Source organism: Pezoporus flaviventris, unplaced genomic scaffold, assembly GCF_033815535.1.
Source record: "Pezoporus flaviventris isolate CSIRO_AGI_PZ_B2104156 unplaced genomic scaffold, CSIRO_AGI_Pfla_v1 ptg000045l, whole genome shotgun sequence".
Lineage (NCBI taxonomy): Eukaryota > Metazoa > Chordata > Aves > Psittaciformes > Psittacidae > Pezoporus > Pezoporus flaviventris.
Window position 1 is genome coordinate 2,464,579 of NW_026892593.1, and position 22,268 is coordinate 2,486,846.

Genomic DNA, 22,268 nt, shown 5'->3' on the forward strand with positions numbered 1-22,268 from the left:
ACAAAGGCTGAAATTTGGACAGAAGTGGTAGGAAATGGCCGGGATCCTTCAAAAGCTGAACTAAACCATGTGCAATAGTATGGGCTTGCTCCTCTAATGGGGCTATTTGCTGCTTACAGAAGTGGGGACTGGTTGCTTGAGAAAGCTACAGGACCAGGACTTCTGTGCATTTTCCAGAGTGGTGGATAGATCTCGCTACTCGTGTTTATGGAGATTTTAGTGCCTGTCCTCACGCAGTACCTGCCACCCTTCTTCAGAATGAGTTAATAGGGTAATTCAGATTGAAGGGAACCTCAGGAAGTCCTGGCCTTGAAGTCAGACCAGGTTGTCTCTAGGGCTTTATCAAGTTGGGTCTTGAAATCCTTCAAAGACCAGACTCATACCCGTGAAAAGGGCAGCCTTCAGTACTTAAGCCGTGAAAGCAGGTAAGCCACCTCCTGCACCAGCAACAACTTGGAAGGACTGGAGATGTGTCCTGGCTATTGTGATAACAGGGATACCCTGGTACCAAGGGTCATTAGTACTGTTCAGAGAAGGGTGCCCATAACATTTCTGGACACCATGATCTGAATCCAGCTCTGTGTGCATGAATATATGAAATATATGCATGAATATATGAAATCACTGCTAGTATTTGGGTTGAGAAGGAAATGCAGAACTTGCTGACTGTGAACCTGTCTGGATGGGGTAGTCTGTGCTCTTGGATCTGTGAGTCCTTGCATATCATTCAAATAACAGTTGCATAGGTTGCATCTACATAGCCTAGCAGACTTTGAAGGAGGACCTGTTCATGTGGGTCTTTGAGAGGAGGTCAGGCTTTTGACTGCGTAATGCACAAGAAGCCTGTTCCTTTTGTGCAAGAGAGCACAGAGCTGCTGTGTAGCTGTTGACTGCCACAGAAACAAAAGTCTTTTCATGCCAGCGTTACCAGTGCTTTCCCTTTTTTTCTGTTTTTCCCTTTTACACAACTGTCACAGTTACACAAGACTGGAGGAAAAAGCAGCTCCAGTGAGGCACAGCATTAAAGCATTCCTACTTTGTTCCCTTTCTCCTTATGCAAACATTTAGTGGCTTGTGAACATGAATAGCTTTTCGATGGTGTGGTAGAACTATTTTTGCTAAGACAAACTTCATTGCTCTATTATCCACTCTGTGCAATGTTTATTCTTTACACTTTCATTTAGTCTTGATCATAAGTTATATGCTACCCAAAGTAGCTTTTATATATATATTAAGATAGTAAAGGAACGCTTCATTTATTTGCATGTATGTTTGTGTATTTAAAACCAAGTCCTGCCTAAAAACGTCCGCCTTATGAGTGGCTTTCCAACCTACATGAATATTTGAAAACTCTTTGAGTACAAAACTTTGCAAGGGGATGGATTTATCTTGGAGCAGCCATGAAGAGTAGGATGCAAAAAGCTTTTGCTAAATAAAGCAAAAATCAACAGTGCTGATTCTGACTTTACGGCAAAGCCCAGCGGGACATGCTACAGCTGGGAGGAAGACAGTAGGAATGCCACAATACCTCAGAGGCTGCTTCACACAACATTCCTGAGTTCTCTTCTGTAGGATGGTGTGTGCTAACCCAAACTTACCATTTCCCACAAGCAGACCTGAGCATGGAAGGCCAAAGGTTTGGGATTTTGACTTTTTGGTTCTTGTAAGCCATGGCAGGACAGTCAGATAGAGTCATTTGTGTTGCTTTTGTAGTACTTTGCTGAGTACCAGCTTCAGAGAGTGTGAGGAAGAAGGATGCAGGTGGAAGAGAGCAGTATGCTGCCTCACTTCCAGGCTCAACTGCTGCCTAGGTTCCATTTATTGTCAAATATCAACATGAAAAACTGCCTCCATCTGGCAGCCCGCAGGAGGGCTGTGAACTGTTGCATCCTGGTTGCCTGGAGATAAACTTGGCCTTGCTTTCTTCCAAGCTTTCAGTCCCGTTCAACCACAGCTCATGCCACAAAGGTCTTTTTTGCTGGCAGACTTCTTGTTATTTGATTTGTTGCTTTTATGTGTCTTGCTGAGGAATATGGGTGAGACAGTGGTAAGTAATATGTCCTCCACACTCAGTTTATGAACACATCTTTGATCAGTGGATGGCTTCAATCTCATCATACTGCATGGTTCAGCTCAGTCTTTTCCTTCTCTGTTTTCCAAGTCAGTGTGTGCTGGGGTTGTCAAGCAAGGCATATGCTCACTCCTTAAATCTAAATTCAATTCCTCAAATCTAAATTCCCCATTTGTACAGGGAATTCCCAACCCCAAAGGCTTAATGCAGTTTAATAAGAATGAGTCTCTATGAATTCCTGTTTGCAAGACAAGGAAAGGTTTTCAGGGTTTCTGTGCTTCATGTAATAAGGACTTGATTTGTATTATGTGCACTCAAAATGAATGGCAATAATGTGTTGCTGTACAAGGAGCGTGGTAATGTGTTTGCCAGACTTTTACTCCTTGGGTGGGATTGTGTCTGAGATCAAACTACCTCCCTAAACATTTCTGCATGTGAGCTACATCCTTCAGTCAATGGCACTTAAGGCTCACTTTGGTTACCCTAATGTAGGTACTTAGTGCTGTTTCAGTCACATACAGTGTCCTACCTGCTCTCAAGCTGTGGCTAAGACAGTCCAGCCCTGCATAGCCCCATATCATATCTGCCAGCTGGGAACAGGGGTCCTGTGCATTCAGCATCTTCTCCAGTGGCACTGGGCTCTACGTGTGGGCACCTCAACCCAGCCTGGGTCAATGCAAGCAGTCATTTCACCGGCAAATGCCATTCAGTTACCAAGAATTACATGTTTAGTGCCACACTGGGGTGTTCGGGACAGCCACATGGGTTTGGCAAGTGTAACCCATTGCAGAGACCTTCCTTCTGGAGTGGCAGATGGAGGCCAAGTGGGAGACTGTGGACTGTGTCGATTAGCACCAGATGCCCATGCTGAGGCTACTGGATCACATCCTGCTCCATACTCAGACCCCTGCCTTCACAGCATGGTTTCATCTGCTTTGTGGTACATTTGCATCACTTTCCAGTCTCCACTAATTCCACCTCTGTTGAATGCAATGGGAGCTTAGAATCCCAGCCAACATCCCATGTGCTCTAATCTTGAACTGGATCTCATCCTTGCTTCCAGGAATAGAAACTGCAGACATGGCCTCATAAGAAAGTGGAAGTCAAGGGTACAGTAAAGATAGAGAGGAAGAGGGATCCTTCCCTAATCTAGAAGGAAGTAGCCCTGCTGGGGTGTCTGATAGTGGTGGGCGCAGGTTTAACATCTAGGTTTGCTGTCTCAGGACACTGGAGGTAGGAAAGCCAACATACTCATAGTGCGGCATGGGGCCATACGCATCAGCAGCATAGCCATCCTGGTGCAAATGTTGGTGGTTAATCCTGACCTGAGCAGGAGTTATTAATTCCAATATAACACCATACCCATGTGGAGATATCATTTCTAGCTCCACAGCCAGCACAGTTGGAGCTACTTGCACATGCCCAAAACAGTCAGAGACTTATTTATGCATGGGGCAATCCAAGCACATCATCCTCCATCACCTCCTCACCTCTCCCACAGATCCTCACAGCCACTCTGAACAAACTGTTGTCATTTAAGAAGATGGAAACTCAAGGGAATCTAACACAGAAGCCAGGCATAAATTAAAGATGATTTGAGCTATTATTACTGCAGGTGGTTTCAGTGCCTCCAGACACAAGATCAGTTTCACATGAGAGCCTGCAGTTTATGACACTGGAAGAACAAACTGTTTCTGTGGTACTGACTTTCTAGACAAATATTTGTTTCTGTGATGTGCAAGGTGAAGGATATCTTTTAGGAAAAAATACCTTTGTTTCAGTGCCAGTCTCTAATGCTGCTTGTTAATGACAGCCAGATTGCAGAGGCTGCACCAGTGGAGTTTTTATCAAAGCCTGTTTTGCATGAGAAATTATTATTCGCGCAAATTAATTTTAGCAGCCTGAGATTTCCTGTTATTCCAGTTGCAGTACTTCTCAATTTGAAACAGCCTCACTGTTGGGCTTGGTTTACTACTTATCACAAGGTAGTTCTGATAACATGTTCAGCTTAAAAACATAAAGCATAAGAAGAGCAAGAAACTTCACTGGTTTTCCAGCAGATGGATTTTGGATCTGTCTGGGTCACATGATGGGGGAGCTTAAATACTGATCTCATGCACAACTGATACAGAGAAAATTGATAATTTATGCAAAAAATAGAAAATCATATTCCAAAGCTGGAATGTGATGGGGCTACAGAACTGATGGACAGGGGTAGAGCAGCTGATGTCATCTACCTGAACTTGTGCAAAGCGTTCGACACTGTCCCACATCGCATTCTTGTCTCTAAATTGGAGTGACATCAATTTGATGGATGGACCACTCAGTGGATAAAGAACTGGCTGGATGGCTGCACACAAAGAGTTGTGGTCAATGGCTCAATGTCCAGCTGGAGACCAGTAACGAGTGGTGTCCCTCAGGGATCGGTGTTGGGACCGGTCTTGGTCAACATCTTTGTCGCTGACATGGACAGTGGGATTGAGTGCGCCCTCAGCAAGTTTGCCGATGACACCAAGCTGTGTGGTTCGGTTGATACGCTGGAGGGAAGGAATGGCATCCAGAGGGACCTCGACACGCTTGTGAGGTGGGCTGATGCCAACCTCATGAAGTTTAACCATGACAAGTGCAAGGTCCTACACCTGGGTCAGAGCAATCCCAGGCACAGCTACAGGTTGGGCAGAGAAGAGATTCAGAGCAGCCCTGCAGAGAAGGACTTGGGGGTGTTGGTCGATGAGAAAATGAACATGAGCCGGCTTCAGTGTGTGCTCGCAGCCCAGAAAGCCAACCGTATCCTGGGCTGCATCAAAAGGAGCGTGACCAGCAGCAGGTCGAAGGAGGTGATCCTGCCCCTCTACTCTGCTCTTGTGAGACCTCACCTGGAGTATTGTGTGGAGTTCTGGTGTCCTCAACATAAAAAGGACATGGAACTGTTGGAACAAGTCCAGAGGAGGCCACGAGGATGATCAGGGGACTGGAGCACCTCCCGTATGAAGACAGGCTGAGGAAGTTTGCGCTGTTCAGCCTGGAGAAGGCTGCGTGGAGACCTCAGAGCACCCTGAAGGGGGCCTTGTAAGGATGCTGGAGAGGGACTCTTCATTAGGGACTGTAGTGATAGGACAAGGGGTAACGGGTTAAAACTTAAACAGGGGAAATTTAGATTGGATATAAGGAAGAAATTCTTTACTGTGAGGGTGGTGAGGCACTGGAATGGGTTGCCCAGGGAAGCTGTGAATGTTCCATCCCTGGTGGTGCTCAAGGCCAAGTAGGACAGAGCCTTGGGTGACATAGTTTAGTGTGAGGTGTCCCTGCCCATGGCAGGGGGGTTGGAACTGGATGATCTTAAGGTCCTTTCCAACCCAAACCAGTCTGTGATTCTAAGATTCTATAATGTGGAACATTATGCAAAATGTTCTTCCTCAGTCCCTGGTTATTCATTGTCAGCATTTCCTGTCTCTTCTGTACTACGCTGAACACATTTTCCCCTGTGTTTTCCCCTGATTTTGCTCACTGGTAGGACCAGAGAGTCGCTGGTTTGTTATTTATGAATCATGACTATCTGGAGATAAATCTTGGATCATAGTTTCACACTTTGTGACCAAGTTGCTTTTGATTTTCAAGTAGATGTGCATGAATCATCAGTGGTGTTTGTATGGAAGGATTAATCAAGGGCAGTGCAAAGAGTATTATGCCAGAAGTTTTCACCATCATCCTGCAGTCGTACTTTGGAGCAAGCTGATCAGTCATCTTGCCTGCTCGGCATCACACACAAGCCTAAGCAGGGAGGTGAGGAATAACTTACTTGTTTGGTACTGGAAGGAGAATTATTGGTGGTAAAATGTACATGGGAATGTTGGATTGCTTAGGATAACTCAGATGCTGGAAAGACAACCCCAAATGATTGCTCCTCATCACTTGCTTCTTAGTTTATTTTATATTCCCCATGCTAATATGTCCTTGTCCACAGCTTCATAAGGGCACCAGTGTCAGCCAGTATGAGGGTCTGTTTCTAAAATAAGAAGAAATACATGTGTTTATCCCTATAAATAGCACTTGGATGACTTCCCACACCACACATCTGAGGTTTTTAAGCACTTACTGAGTTCTTTAATCACTGTAAAATTGTTTGTAAAATTAACCCCAACGTCTCTTGTATTACAGGCTGTACACTGACCATGTAAATGGGTGATATAGCCTCTAGTATCACCCCCAATATGTAATGAGAGCTTGCAGGGTATTTCTTTCTCTGCCTGATGAGGAGAAGCTGTTTCTGGTATTCCTCTTGCAATCTCATTGATGGCTTCTAGAAATGACTCCTGGCAATATCTTTCTTTTGTACATCCACCTCTGTTTTTCTTATCTGAATCCCATTCTTTTTAAGGCAGGACTGGGAATAGGAGGTTAAAGGAAAATCTGTTGCTGATTTGATAAGGTTGCTAAATAATCCCGAAAAGCTTTTACTTGGAGGAACTGCGAGAAAATGATGACAACCAAGAGCTGCTGAAGCTCCCCCAGGACAACGCAGGATTCTTTCACACTGAAGACAGAGGGGTTATTTTTGTCTTTCTGCATATCTGAAGAAAAGCAGCAGAACCTCTGATAGTGAGGTCATTTTTTTCACACAGAAATGTCCCAGCAGATGGAAATGAAGTCGGTGGGATTTTGATTCTGTAAGAATTAAATAAAAGCTTATTATGGACTTTGGAACGTGGCCCAGTTGCTGGAAGTCCAACAAGATTTCCTCCAGCCATAAATTGCATGATAGGGTAGTTTACTGGGGCTTTCCCATCCCTTACTGCAAAGCCAGTAACATTAGAACATTAAAGTAAGTAACATTAAAATTTCAGTCTCTCCCTGAACTCTGGTTTTAAGGGAAAAGACAGAAAAAATGCCTATTTTTTGGCTCTCAACCTCTCCCTATGCCAGGATGCCCTGGTGTTCCCCTTCTGCATGCCACCTCCTCTGTCCTAGGGAGCTTGCGCCCTTCTCACTTGCTTTCTGGTGTAAGTCCTCAGAGATTTGCCTCCTGGAGGAACATCCTTGGGTCCCCATATGCAGGACGTTCAACCCCATCATGACCAAGCTAGGACCACTGTGCTCTCAGGCAGGGGCTGGTTTGGAAGGATATCCCTGCCCATGACCTGTAATAGCAACTAACACGTCTCAAGCTCTCCCTAGCAAGGGAAAAGCTGTGCTCAAAGAGGCTGTTTTCTGCCCTGTGCCCAGCTCCCAGCAGTATGGATACCTTCCTGCATGACGCTAACTTTCCTCATGTATCAGCCTTCCCGGCAAACACACCTGCAATAAACTCAGATACCCCAGACATGTAGATACTCAGGCCATACAGAGGAGCAGGGGAAGAGCTGGATGCCTGCAGGAGAAGGATTGAAAGGCTCTGGAGAGGCTGAGGCTTTTGCAGGGGTTCATGTCTCTCTGCTCCCCTCCAGCAGGGTTATAGCCCTGCAGCTCTATGCTGCTCAGTGGTTTGCGCCTACCTTTTGCTGCCACGAGCGTGTATAAATCACAGCAGCCCTAACTTGTGCTCTTGTACCTTTGCCAAGGTAATTAGCACAGTGCACATTTTAAGAGAGTTATTTCTCTCTGGAGCAGCCTGCCAGTGCCTGGGCATGCACAGCGCTGTCTGCTCGCCGTAAAGTGCTTTATCAGAACATTTTGGGTTTGTTTAAATAAAGTGCTGAGGAAGGCAAGGAATTAATGAAGGGCTGTCAGGCTTCTCATACAGAGCCCCTTGAGTTCCCCAGGGAAGAGGTTCAGGCTCCCAGTGCCTTTGGAGGAGTTGTTTTCCTCCATCCCTGGCATCTCTACCCCAGTGGCCATCCATCTGCAGTGCTGTCAACTCCAGCATTTCCAAACCCCTCAGTAAAGCACCCAAAATCTTGAGGGTTGTGACAAAAGAGGAGGAAGGTGAAAACCACTTTGTGCATTCCCCCACAAGACTGTAGGGCTGATACTCATTACATTGAAGCAAGTTTCTTCATAGCTACCTACAGAGCTGAATCCTGGTTGTGGATCCAGTATCTTCATTAAGTTTCCAGATTTTTCCTTCATTATCCAGATGTATAGTGGCTTTTTGCTTAAATGCACCATTTTTAATGGACCTTCTTATACGCCACTTCCACCACCGGGCTTCACGTAGGAGTTGCTGCATTGAGCCCCATACACAAGCTTGTGCCCATTAAGCAGGCATGCAGCCCTGCTCTGAATGTAAATGGTTGTCTGGCATGAGGTTATCTTACTTTATTTTGATCATGGCAGTCATCCAGTGTGACACAAACGAGGACTGGCTCATCTGCTTTGCAAGAAAAAGAGACATTTCTGATTCACTTGAATCACAGAGTTTCATTATAATGGTGCAGATTTCAGTAGAGTTCTTCCAGGTCAAGATGGACCAGATGCAGATCAACATCTCCGTATTTAAATTATTTATCAAGCACACTGGCTCTTCAGGGCTAACAAAACATTGCTCCTTTCACCCTCAAGTGTTGAGTTGGTTCAAATAACCTCCAGGGCAGCCAGCTGGCTTTGGGTTATAAATAACTTAAGTATTTCATTTCTTACAGTTCTCCCCCCATGCTCTGTTGTTGCTACAGTGTAGTTTTTCAGCTAGATCTTCAGTCTGTTTATAATGGCTGGCTCTCTCCACTGAAATGCTTTGTTGAGGTTGATTAATTCAGGGTTTAAGAAAACTGTAGGGGAAAATCATTTCAGTATCAGTGCAGAATGTGAAAGAATGATTTGCACCATGGATTAGAGATAAGAGAAAAAAATGCATCATCTCTATATGAGACAATAGGGGCAGAAAGGCCTGTTAACTGTGAGCAAGATGGGTTTGCTAAAACCTCGAACAAGCCTCAGAGGTAAATCTGGCACTTAACCAAGGTTGGTATTAAAGTTTGAGGAAGGGGTATCTTTGCTGGCATGTCTGTACAGAGGGGGCATGAAGCATCAGCTGGACATGAGGGATCTCCAACACATGAGTTTTATGGCTGTGTTTCCTTAATGCAGTGCTGGATCTGGTTTTCCCATGACTGGAGGAGCCCTATATTGTCCCAGTGACTATCCTGCTGTCTGCAGTACTGGGAGGATGCATCCTGAGTATTTTAGCTCAAACTTGGCAAATGTTCAATGTCCTGCTTGTCCCGGGGTAGGTGTCCTGAGAAATCTGACTATAAATGCTGAAAACCAGGACAGGACTGGGGTTAGCCACAGGCAAGATAGGCAAATAGGTGTGGGCAACAAAATCACTTGCAGACATGAGAAAAGGAGAGGCTCTCCATGTGCCTCTGCAGCAGCAGAAGCAGCAGGTCCATGTGCAGCCCATGAAGGCTCTTCTGCAGAGGTGGAGTGACTCCCAGACGTCATCCTCATTGTCCCTGGGGATGCAGAGCCCAGCAAAACCTGCAGATGTAGCCTGCCCTTTGTCTGATAGTTCTGTGTGGCTCCTTGTCCTGCTTTTCACCAGCTATTCCTTCCCAAGAAGTCCATGCGTTGTCCAGTGGCTCCCCAGTTGCCCAGCAAACATTCCTATACAGCTGTGGTCTCTTGCACAATGTTGAGATCATGGGTTGTGCTCCAAGCCAGCCTGATGCCACTGGTGCCCTGTGGGTGTAGCCCATGAAAGCTCCTCTTACCACATGTATAGGAGAGGACGGAAGGGCTCCTGACTGTGTAAAATAGCTCCTCTGGCTAAACACCCAAAAGCATGCAGAGGCAGGCCAGGATATCTGCATGTCAGTGTAGGGTCAACAGCACCAGGTTACCATGCAGAATTCCAATTTGTGCAGGATAGGGCCAATCTTCAGAAGTGGGTTTACACATCCCTGAACAAAACTCTGTCATGGTAGAGCCTGCCTGCTTGAAAACTTATTGGGACAAGTCTTAAACAAGAACTTCTCCTTCTTCTCCCTCCCCCTTTCTCACATTCTGGGCAGAGACAGGTCCAAGGGTCACATCTCTCTTTTCTTGTCCTCCATTAGGCTTTGTGGGTATCCCCCTTTCTACGACGAAAATGACTCCAAGCTCTTTGAGCAGATCCTTAAGGCGGAGTATGAGTTTGACTCTCCGTATTGGGATGACATCTCTGAGTCTGGTAAGAAGCTACTGCTCATTTAATTGCAACAACCGTGCATGCATGTGTGCCTGTTGCAGATATCCTCCTCTGGGTGTGAGAATGCACCATCCACCATCTGTGGAGCTTCTTTTAACTGAAAACTGTTGGGAATGTACATTTCTTTCAGCTGAAATAGTTTTGCAGGAGAACAAATAAAGTACCATTTTGTCCAGCCCCACACAAAGCACTAAACATAGCTGGAATAGAAGATGGAGATAGCAGGAGACTGCCAAGAAGACAAAGCAGATTAATTTCTTCATCATATCCAAATAAAAACCAGGTGGTTTATGTGTCAATAATAAGGTGGCAAACTAGTTTGGATCTGTCACTGATGCTGCACTGCAGGTCCAAAGCAAGTTTGCAGTGTATACAGCAAAGAACCCAAGAAATTAATGGCTTCCAAATGAAGCAGGTAAGCACATTCAGAAACTGGGGTTGCTGTCTGCGTGGTTGGATCCAGATAGTTGCCCATGTGCTTGCCAAGTGCAGAAGACATGTAGCCAATACCTTAAAGGAGCCAACAAGAAATCTGGAGAGGGACATTTTACAAGGGCCTATAGGGATAGGACAAGGGCAAAGGTTTTAAACTGACAGAGGGTAGGTTTAGATTAGACATTAGGAAGAAATTCTTAACTATGAGGGTGCTGAGGCTCTGGCACAGGGTGCCCAAAGAAGCTGTGGCTGCCCCATCCCTGGCAGTGTTCAAGGCCAGGTTGGACACAGGGGCTTGGAGCAACCTGCTCTAGCAGAAGGTGTCCCTGCCTGTGGCAGGGGGTGGAACTGGGTGAGCTTTAAGGTCCCTTCCAACACAAACCATTCTATGATTCTATGAACCCATAGTGCCCGCCTGCCCTGGCTCTAGTCTGTCAGAGAGGCAGATACACCAACCTGTTACAGGCAAATGTGCCTATACAAGCTTCTGGCTCCAGCATGGCTCATTGTCTACCAGCATCACTGTCTGTATGTGGCATCAGGGACATGTTCAGCATTGCACCCTGCATGTGCCACTGACGTGGTGTGTGGTCTCCAAGAGGTCACGCAAGCTCAGTGTCCTTGCTTTGTCCAACCCGTGGGAATGTCTGTCATTTCATGCAGAAGAAATGAATTCTAGGAATATTTTATCATATAGAAATAACCCTAAAAATGCAGTTTTCTGATGCATTAATACTACTGATTAAGGCAGGGGAGATATAAAAAGAAGTGTTTCATTTTGAAGATTATATATCCTGTTATCTCAGCATAGAACAACATTTCATGCTGCTTGCATCTGTTGTCCAGATATCGCTGTGATGGATTGCCTAAAATTATATGTGATGAGAAGTGTTTTTAAGCCCATAAGGGATTTCAGAGAAAGTATGAAGGTCTGCTGGCAGACCCCTTTGCATATTGGGGCAAAGTCCATCACCTTAATCAGCACAAAGATTTTCCTCCCATATTTGGCTTTGCTGTGGCTCTTTCAGGAGCTCTCTCCTGAAACTACTGGATGCATGCCATGCTGCAATCTCCCTTCCTTCCATTAGAGTGTCAATTAAAAGCACACTACCTCATGCTCAAGGGAGTCCGTTTTCCTCAGTAACTTGTTTTTAAATCTGCTGCATGTCCTTGAAGCTGCCAATGCATGTGATTGCTTGGAGTGAGCAATGAGAAGTGCCTCTTATTGTGGTGTTCTCTTTGCCTTTCCCACTCTTTATCAGCATCTCCAACAGCTGTGGCCATATTCAGACCACAAAGTTGGTCAGAGGCAGTTGGCTGACCAGGGAGCTGGCAGGCTTGTACTCTGCTGACTCTGTATTACCATCCCACTCCTAAATATACCTGCAGGCATAGATGCCTTCAGGTTTCATCTGCCATACTAAATAGCCTGGATTTTGTCCTAAGTCACTTCAGTTATATCCATGCTAATAAATGACAAATGACTCAGGGCTATTCCTGGTGCTGTGGCCAGATGGCAGTTGGTAGCCTGATCAGTGCTGTTGGCTGGTCATATGGCAGCAGAACTGGGCACCAAACCTACTGCTTTAAATTATTCTGTTTTTTTACAGCTAAAGACTTCATTCGGAATTTGATGGAGAAGGACCCTAATAAAAGATACACCTGTGAGCAAGCAGCACGGCACCCTTGGTAAGCTATAGTCTGCTGTGTGAAACCCTTCAGAGCAGAGAGCATCATTCTACATTCATGGGTGGAAGTGACGTCTGTCTCGTAGTATGCTAACCTCTACTAAATAACTCTGGGTTTTTATTCTTACAACCCCCACTTTTGTCCTCCAGATTTTCCTGGAAAACCATGATGGATTTTAACCTCAAGCACCAACCTATTGAGTCTCTGTACCACAATTCAGTGAAATGCTGAATTATGTATGTTGACTATAGTGGAGCAGTGGGATATGCCAAAATGGTTGAACCGAGAAATCATATTGTGGGGCAAAAGGTCAAAGTCTGCAGATGTACAGCTGGGTATCAACCTGCTCCTGAGGTCCTTGCTAAAGTAGTATCAGAGCACTTAAGAGCACCCCATGAAGTAGAAAGTCCTCATCTGTGCTTCACAGGTGATAGTACACCTCCTCCTTGCAGCAGGGGGCTGATTTCACATGCTGTTATTCTCTCTTGTTGAATGGGGGAGATAGGAAACCCTAAAGGGGGGATAAACTGAGGCTGAATTGAATATAGCAATGCTATCTCTCTGCAGCGACTACAGAAAAGTACGTGGTCTGACTCTATTTGTAATTTAGACCTTAGCTAAGTGCTTTAAATCAGATGGTGCCTTTGCACATGGATGACTTCACCAAAGTTACCCAAGGATTATGTAGCTGAAGGAAGAGTGGCTCATGTACTTTTGACCAACCCTGAGTGACAAGAGTATCACCCCACACTACCAGCTGCACCTGCAAATGGGCTCTAGATGTAAGCCTTTTAGAGAGGGATCATTATATATGAAGCTTGATATTATTTTGGTTGTTATAATAGTGGCAACAGAAGGGAATCAATGGCACGACATTTTCACCCCAGGTGCACATTAGACTGTGTTTTTATGTTATCACAGTTACCACAAATACCATTTCCTTTCTGCAGCTTCTGGAGCACTGGCTGGATAAAAGCATTAGGCTGTGCATTTTCAGGGCAACAGGTTTTCTTTAGTGTCCATAGCCTCTCAGAAAAGCAACTGGACCAGAGTCATAACTAGCTCTACAGCCTGATGGACCTCAAAACCATCTTCGTGATGCAATTTGAGCACAGAGATAAGCCTCAAGTAGTGTAGTTGAGTATAAAGTGCATGGTAAGAAAAGCGCAGGCATAGAAATTGTCAGTGTGTTCTAAGATAGCACTGCTTTCTGCTGGGATATGGAGACATTTGTTTGGAGGATGGAGTCTGCATCCCTTTGAGGCTGGGGAGATATATCAGCAGGGCTCTTGTCATTTCTGCCTCCTTAACAGACATGGGTTTTGGATACACTCCTCAACCTTTCTGTCCATGAAGGGACAGAACTTGGTACCCAGCTTAAAATTGTATTAAATTTCAAAGCAGAGTAAAACTTAATGGCTGTAGCTCTAGAACAAGTACTTAGTTGTGGTTTCAGAGGTTTATGCTTCTGTCTCTGACACTCACTGATTTGTCTTGTCTCATTGCTGTTTTCAGTCCTGGGACTAGATGTAAATCCTTTCACAGGTTTTTACCTTCTGGCTTGCTGATGAATTACCCCATCATTAATTAATGATTTGACACTCATGAAGGTGTTCAGTAAGTAATGACTACACAAGTGGTAGAAATACAGTGAAATGGCACTGATTTCTTCATAGTGGGAATGATGTACCACTGTCTGACTGCAGACTGTCACTGTGATTACAAATTAGGCTGAAGGTAAGATTTAGCCTCAGCCTTTAAGAATTAAAAAGTTTTAGGAAAGGCTTGTGATGCAGAATGCAATATAAGTCATTAAGAAAAGCAAGGTTCTTGGTTTCCATCCCCCATGCCAATGACAAGGAGAAACAAAAGAGACGTTTTTTAGCTGCATCAGTGCCTGGCATCAATACAAACAAGAGATGAGAAGTCAAGGCCTGGGCCTGCCCTTTTCCCTTGTCTCATCAATAACTCCATTGTCTGTGTGACAAAAAGGAAATTTGGGAAATGAAATCCAGGTTTCATGAGATGAAACAAAAAGAAAGCCTAACCCCAACAACTGAAGACATTTTTATATGATACTGACCTGAGCCTCAGGAAATTAAACAAGTTACAACAGTCAGTATTAGAAATACAGAATAAACAATGGGAATGCAACTCCCAGCAGAGAATGAGGTGACCATTTGTAGAACTCAGAGGCAGATTTTCCAAAGCCTTACATCCAAGATACATAAAACACTAAGCATCCAGCTCTTGGCCCCACTACATCTGTGTTGGTTGCTGGAGTGCAACAAAGAAACGTGGCACTTGTGACACACATGGCTTCTGGGCCCTCCTAAAGGAACAAAATGATAAAAAGTATTTTCATTCCCCTTTTTTTCTTTTCATTTGCATGTCATGGCCAGGAGCCAATGGAAACTCACAGACTGCTCCATAATTCTTTATATTTTCTACAAAATCGAATCTTCCATTTAAAAACAACTCACCCAAAAAGGGGTTTACCCCATTTCTGTGGCAGGGGATTGTCTTCTGCCAGGCTGACTTTGCAAAGCAGTGGTTCACATTCAGGGCTACCTCTCAGCCATGCAAATCACGGGTCAGCCTTTGAAGTGCCAGACATACAAATGGCACTGCAGTAGGGAGCCTTAAGATATTCATCACGTCTCCAATTCATATCCCAAATCCGCCTCCCTTCAACACAGAGACAGTATGTGCCACTGGATTACAGAAGGACAGTTGTCCAGTGAAAGCAAAGTGGAGGTTTCCAAAGATAAAGCTTCAGATCTGCCTCTGTCCTCCCTAGTATGCTCTTGAACAGAACTCAGTGTCTCATTCCCCCTTGCTCTGAAAGGCTTCCTGTAACACTAGTGTTGTAGTTATCGACATCTCTGGAGAGCGATTTTTTGGAGGGTTTGGATCCTACAGTGATAAATGCCTTTTTGGATAATCAATGCTACTCACCTGGATATTATCTGTTATTTTAGAGTTAGTGATAGGATCTCCTTTTGCCAAGCCATTGCTCAAGAAACGTTTTCTACCCAGATTGCTTATGCCAGGAAATAATGAGGTTTTTACTGCTTCTGTCTTATTCTAGCCATTATATCTGTTGCAATGACATCCTCCTGTTTGAAGGAGAGGAAGGCCTTTTTGGTAGAGGAGGAAGACAGCTCTATGCTTCTTCTCAATGGTCAGCTACAGTGTCAAGTAGCACTTAATGGCATCTCATAGAGGTGTCTGCACAAACTGGTTCTGTAGATCAAGGTAACTGGAGAAGCATCTTTGAACCTTAGAGTTTGCAGGAAGTGAAATCCTGATTCCACTGAGGTTAATGGGAGTTTTGCCACTGAGTTGGGTATTGTCTCCCCGTCTCACCAGCAGAACAGAGAACATCTACCCAAGTCATTGGTACTGTGCAAATGGTAGATAAACATAGAATAGTTTGAGATGGAAGGGACCTTAAAGCTCATCCAGTTCCACCCCTTGCCATGGGCAGGGACACCTTCCACTAAAGCAGGTTGTTCAAGCCCCGTCCAACCTGGCCTTAAACACTGCCAGGGATGTATATGATGAACTGACTCTGTGTAGTGACATTTTCCAGCTTACCCTTTTCCTTCCTCCTGTGAAATCTGCCCCTGCAGTATCAGATCATTGGGATCAGCCACAAATTAGAAAGAAATCTATTAAATCGTAAGTACTTAACACATGCATGTTAATCACAATCTTACTGTGATAAAAGTAGTTAACTGCATGAGAATTTGTTGTTTCAATATGTAACATTTGTGAAAAACAGACTGATTCCAAAACATACCTCTTATTTTAATTACCATGGTTCTATTAAGACTTCCAAACAAGGCTTGCAAGAACTGGATTTTGCAAGATGTTACTTTTGTGCCTTTAAGGTTAATAATCTCTTTGAATTTTGGGAAACTGCTCTCGAATAGCCAGTTATTCACATGACGAAATGTTTGTACAGGATCAGACCCTAAAAAAAGTAAATACTTCTTCCCAATGGCCCACTTTTCTGGGCTGTATCTGCTCCCCACATGCTTGCATTTACGTGATGTTTTGCTATTTATAATCAAAAGACCTTGGCAGGGGGACGGTATGTTAAACTTGGAGTTGGCAGAAAAGGAGTCTAATAATTGCAGTGAAGTATTGTAGTGGAAACAGTACAATGTGTAAGACTTATTGGTATAATGATTACACCCCGGCCTGTACAATCTGCCCATTTATACAGATTTCTCCAGTTGAATATACAGGTGACTTATGCTTTCCATTGGAAAAGTTATTTACTTTATAGCATATCTTTCACTGATGTTTGCACTGTTTATGGTGTGTTGCAGAGGTGCAATGTTCTGCCTAGCTGTTCCACTGTGACTTTTCAAAAAGGATGTGGAAAATGAAGGTAACAAAAGAGTGGGGTAATTTTGCTGCAGCTTGATACATTTTAATGTTTCCCTAGCTTGTATTAATGGCAGCAATTAAGTTTATTAAATATATTGCCTTGTCAGAGCCCACATTCTGTTTAGGGCAGTTGCTCAGATTGCAGTGATTAAGGGCAAGCAGCAGGAAGCTGGGGACCTGTTTTTTTCCATAGCTATAGGATCACACTGTGCTCCCTGTCAGGTCAAGCTGGGTTCTACAGCCCCAAATTCAGCCTCCAGGCTCAGGTCAAAGGGAGAGAAAACAGTTTGGGGGGGGGGGGGGGGGGAAGAGAAAAGTCCAACAGTTAGGAAGCCAGTGTAGGAATTAGGTGTTCCATGAATTTGTCTCTGTCACACATTACCCAAGTGACCTTAAATGGGATTTAGAGCTGTGTGCTGAAGCTCATTATGGCATCAAAGGCAACTTGGGACATCTAAATTAAAGGGTGTTGTATGTATTGTCTCCCTGTAGACTGTAAAGGGGAAAAGGAGATTGTGGCACCTAAATTAGACACTTATGTCCGCAGGTATAAGTGTGGCCTTCGCCTCTCCCCACTGCTTGTGCAGGGGGGGAGCAGATACTTGGGACCTGCCAACATCCATCCCGCCTACGCCGAAGAATCACAAAGCTTTGGCAAGGACTGAGCCTCTGAAAATTGTGACCATGACCCCGAGTGTTTATTATGTGCCAGAGAGCATGAGCCAGATAATAATTTCCACCCAGGGAAAGGACATGGTTTACAAAGAGCTCAGTTCTCAGACTATGTTGTTTGAAGTGTGAAAAGGGCTTCCTGAAGGGAACTGCTGATGTTTACAACATTAAATCAAACTCTTATCAAGCTTGTCCCTGCACTCTATTTATTTTGGAGCATCACTGATAGAGTATGTGTGTGTGTATATTTATACGCATGCATGTGGGGTATGTGTGTATATATATGTGTGCGTGTGTATGTATAGAAGAGTTACGATCCTCCGACATCATCCATTACAGCTAACTCCATGTTTCCTGTCATCATGCTCAAGAGTATTTCCAAGTACTGTTTGGCCAGCACAACATTTGAGTTTGCTGCCTTCTATATGAATGTTCAGAAAATAATGGTAGATGAGGGACTTTGTTGGAGGTTCCTCTCAAAGCTTAGAATTAGTATGGTAATACTAATACATTGATAAATCGCTGTGATCGCTTTGAACCCAGATAGAAAGTTATAATAAATTAGATACTATGAAATAATATTTGATCATTAGATTAGATGCCTCCCGCATGCAGGGCTAGATTTCTTACGGTTATTCATGAGAAATACTCTTCTTAGCTTCAGTGGAAGTATTTGTGACAGAGAGTTGTTAGATTGTGGCTCTTGGTATCCAATTCTGTGTGTTGAGACACATACATTTACAACTGGATGAAAAACCAGCTTCAACATGAAGTTCCCCTAACCATTGTAGCTGCTTTCACATGCTGCAAAATGGGAACACCGAGAGAAAAAACATGTTCCAGTTGGGCTCATCAATCTTTGCTTGATTCTAGATGATGCTCAGCATGATAGTGAATCATGCATTATTCTGATCTGTTTAATTTTAGGTTTGTAGATGTGTGTGGTAGGTAGAAGTAGTATCTCTTACCGGCCAACTGGAATAGTTGGTAAAAGCAAGCTTCCATCCTGACAGTTACCTTCCAAGTTAAGCGGAAAGCCAGGAACTGTTGCTCAGGGTTTGACTAGATATGCATCAGTTTGATCATCTCTGAAACAGAAGGTGGTGGCTGTTTCTCAGGAAAAATGGAGCTGATTCCTGAAGGAGAAGCGTATGTTGTCCAGGGGAGGGAGTTAAAAAGAAAGTTGCTAACTTTTTTTTGCCCTAAAAGGAAAAGCAAGATGGGTTATAGCCTGTGGACTTGGAGAATTAGAGAAAGGTGGAAGGGTGATTGTGATGTGCTCTAAAACCAGTATCTCTATTAAATTTCATGCATTATCTTGTCAGCATGGGAATTGGAGTTCATGATTAAATACCTTCAGTATAGATGTGATAACGCTCATGAAACCCACCTTGAGGTAGGTTTCTGTGCCCAAAAGCTTATCTCAGTTTTCAAACTCTACCAGTCGATGTATAGAAGATATGACTTATACCTGCTCACCTCCACCTCTCTTGCCTCTGTCCTTAAAGCACCACATCTCCAGCAAAACATCAATGGCAAATGAATGTTAACATTTCTTCTGTTTTCCTAGAAGCAAAACTACACTATAAACACTATAATACTGCAAGTATTTTATGTAAGTTTCAAGATCCTTCAAGTACAGAATACAGTATAAAAGCACAGTCTTCCTGATACAACATTGCACCATTAACAGGACGGTTCTTCAAAGGTGGCTTGGAGAACAATCCCACAGCCAGCTTGGGCAGCTGGGGCTGTGCTTTAAGCCATGCTGTTTGTCATACCAGCATGTGTTTGAATGGATCCTGCTACACTAAATTAGACCCAACACTGATGTTATTTTGCTCGTATTAAAAACTAGCATCTGCAAGGTGCTAACGCTGCTGAAGAGGTATTAGATGTAGGATGGTCCCCACCACTGTAGCATCTGAGGGCTTCATGGACTGTCTGTCCATCTCGTTCTTAAGTAAACAAGTACTGTCCTGCCTATTTGGGAAACACCAAGACTTTTTTTCTGGGATTATGAGAATTGCATAGTGAACATAGAGTTAGTGGAGGAAGAAGACACTTTGTGAACCACTGGAACCAGCAGTTTCTTATAGAAACCATCGGCATTTAAAAAAATGATCCCTAAAACATCTAGCCTGTATTTGAGCTACACACCCAGTGAAAATTTTCATATAGCAAAAATGCATTTGCAAGTATGGAGACTGACAGGAAAGATCTTCTGGAAGAGCTGGCAAGGCTATCATGCCCCAAGAACTTGTTCTGTCTCTGTTTCCAAAATAGAATTTGACAAGTGGGAAACTTGATCTGTGCTTTTACATCTTGTTAACCAACTTGTTCATAAAGCCAAATGCTTCATTCCTTTGGAGGGAAAATGTTCTTTGCAAATATAAGTTAATTTTCTCTTTGCAGTTGGTCTGTTTGATCAGTTACTAAATGGATGCTCTGGCTTGCAGCTATGCATATATTAAGTGCTTATCTTCGTTTTCATCTACAGATCTGTAGTATGATGGTCAGTGCTCCCAGATGGTATGTGCTGAGGGCACCTGCCTTCACTGAGGAGCTGTTCTTGAGCAGAGCATAATGTTCATGGCATTTTGGACTAGCAGTCTGCATTCCCACTGGGAAACTCTGCTAGGGCCTGTCTGCAGTGAACATGATGCTTAACCTAGATGCTGCCTCACAAGATTTTATCTGCCTTCCTCCAGTGGGAAATCCAGACCAATTTACCTTACTGTCAGAGAGGAGATCAGAAGGAATCCTTTTTGAAGCAAGAACTGAAGATCTCCCAATTTTCTGTCAAACACCTCCTAATCTCCATCAACAGCATAGGGACCCAAGAGAGAATGTCAAGCGCCATTTGGGAGCCATGCTTTGCTCATGGTACCAGTTTTTCTGTCTACTTGACATAGAGATTATGTAGCAGTGGCAGTTAGACAAACAGTTGGAGGTGGGCTACCCTGAATGAGAAACCTTGCTCCTTCCTGCCCACAATCCTGCAGGCTCCAGTACTCTTGAATAACTCAACACTTAGCTGCAGCAGGATAGGATTAGTGGCTCTCCACTGTTGGGAGATAGCAGTTTAGTCCCTCTTCTTCCCAAGAGTAAGTAGTTCCTCTCATCTCTCTGACATCCTGGGTGAGTTTTGCCAGCAGGAAGGAGGAGAGCAATTTGAGAAGACTGGTCCCAGAGACCACTTGTTAGATGTGCCATTGACACAAAGGTAGAAAAATCTGCATGTCCTTTGAAGAACAGTGTTATAGTTTGGGATGGTCTTCACAAAATGAAAGGAATGTCTCCAATTCAGGGGACACATAAATGGAAATGGCAGGCTGTGGTATGTAAGCAAAGTTTCATCTTTGAAGAAACACAAAGCAATGCTACCATTCTGCTGCCTTAGTTGGAAAACAGCGAACAGTTTAGGTACTGCCCTCTAAGGAAGACTAGCTGGAGAAAGTCCAGAGGAGCTCAGTAGATCAGAGGATTAGGAAATATGAGTTATGAAGAAACAGTGAAAGACTCAGTTTGTTTAGTCTAGAGAAGAGAAGACGGACAGAAGACATGATAACAGTCTTCAAATATGTGAAAGGATGCTTCAAAGACAAAGAATAAACTATTTTCCATGTCTTCTGGGAGACAGTGGGGCACTGGAATAGGTTGCCTGAGGAGTCTCCGTCTTTTGGAGATCTTCAAGGACTAGTTAGGCATATATATCTCAGAATTATTTTGACAGAGCTGGGGGAGACAGGAAGAATGAGGTAACCACTGTGTCCCCCACATCCTCTGATTATTTTACTGGAGGTCCCCAGGCTGGGAGATTCTTAATGGATTATTCAATTTCTTGTAGTTTTTTATTGCTAATGGACATTGGTTTTCTACACTGTGGATAAAAAATTGATTTCTGAAAACATCACATACAACATAGAATGTAATCTTTATTACTGGCATCACCCAAGTTAGGTAGCATTACCCCAGCACATGGTGCAAAGTCAGTTCACTCTGATGCTTACTCTTCCAGCGGATCTCATGCCTTGAGGAGTTAAATGAAACAATAAAATTCCCTTGAAATAATCATGTTAGTGGAGATTTGAATGTGTCTTTATCTGTTAAAGAAACTATACAGTATCTGTCAATTTTTTAGGTTAAGTGTTGTTCACCTTCAGCTATTTGTGCAGCCTGTGCTGCTGCTGTAGTGACCATCCGTGTATCTGCTCTACTGTAAATCTACATCAGTCATGATAAATGGCTATGTATATTGCAGGGTGGCAGGAAAATCTCCAGTGCAAACAGAAATCGGACAGGTTGGAGTGGCTCTGGAAGCTGCTGCATGGCTGAGGCTAAAAGTAGTCCCAGCCTGTTGATGTTAAATCCTCAGATGTAAAGAAAAAAACAGGTAGAATGTTTTCATCTAGGGCTGTAATGGTGATAGAAAGCAGCCATGCACCAACAGAATAAGGTTGTACCTCTTTGTAGCTGCCAGACCTACAAGCCTTATCTGCATTTGCTTTTATTGCCCCAGATTTTCCACCACTGCTGCCAGCAGAGACAGTGGTGGGAAGTTTGAGCCCTCATGTGAATGAAATCATCATCCCTGAAGGAGAAATCACACCTATGGCCGGCCTTCTCGGTTAAGGAGAAGAAAAAGAAAGAGAGCAAAATATGGCTTACAATTTGTCTGGTCTGTTCATTTCAGGATTGCTGGGGATACAGCGCTCAACAAAAACATCCATGAGTCAGTCAGCGCTCAGATCCGGAAGAACTTTGCAAAAAGCAAATGGAGAGTAAGTAACAAATCCTCAGGGATGACACTTAGACACACAACTCTGCTAATGCAGCAGCCATACAACCACCCCTTCAGCATGCTAGTGTGTT

The 22,268-nt window shown here is 43.9% G+C and overlaps 1 protein-coding gene across 4 annotated transcripts in view; it reads left to right on the forward strand.

The window, feature by feature from the left end:
* The window catches only part of CAMK1D (calcium/calmodulin dependent protein kinase ID), a 222,555-nt gene that overhangs the window by 186,916 nt on the left and 13,371 nt on the right, over positions 1 to 22,268 (forward strand). For all 4 annotated transcript variants that reach the window (XM_061467239.1, XM_061467236.1, XM_061467237.1 and 1 more), the window contains 3 exons: positions 10,066 to 10,178; positions 12,242 to 12,320; positions 22,090 to 22,177. In XM_061467239.1, coding sequence (XP_061323223.1) covers positions 10,066 to 10,178; positions 12,242 to 12,320; positions 22,090 to 22,177 — 280 coding nt within the window. The remainder of the gene's footprint in view (positions 1 to 10,065; positions 10,179 to 12,241; positions 12,321 to 22,089; positions 22,178 to 22,268) is intronic.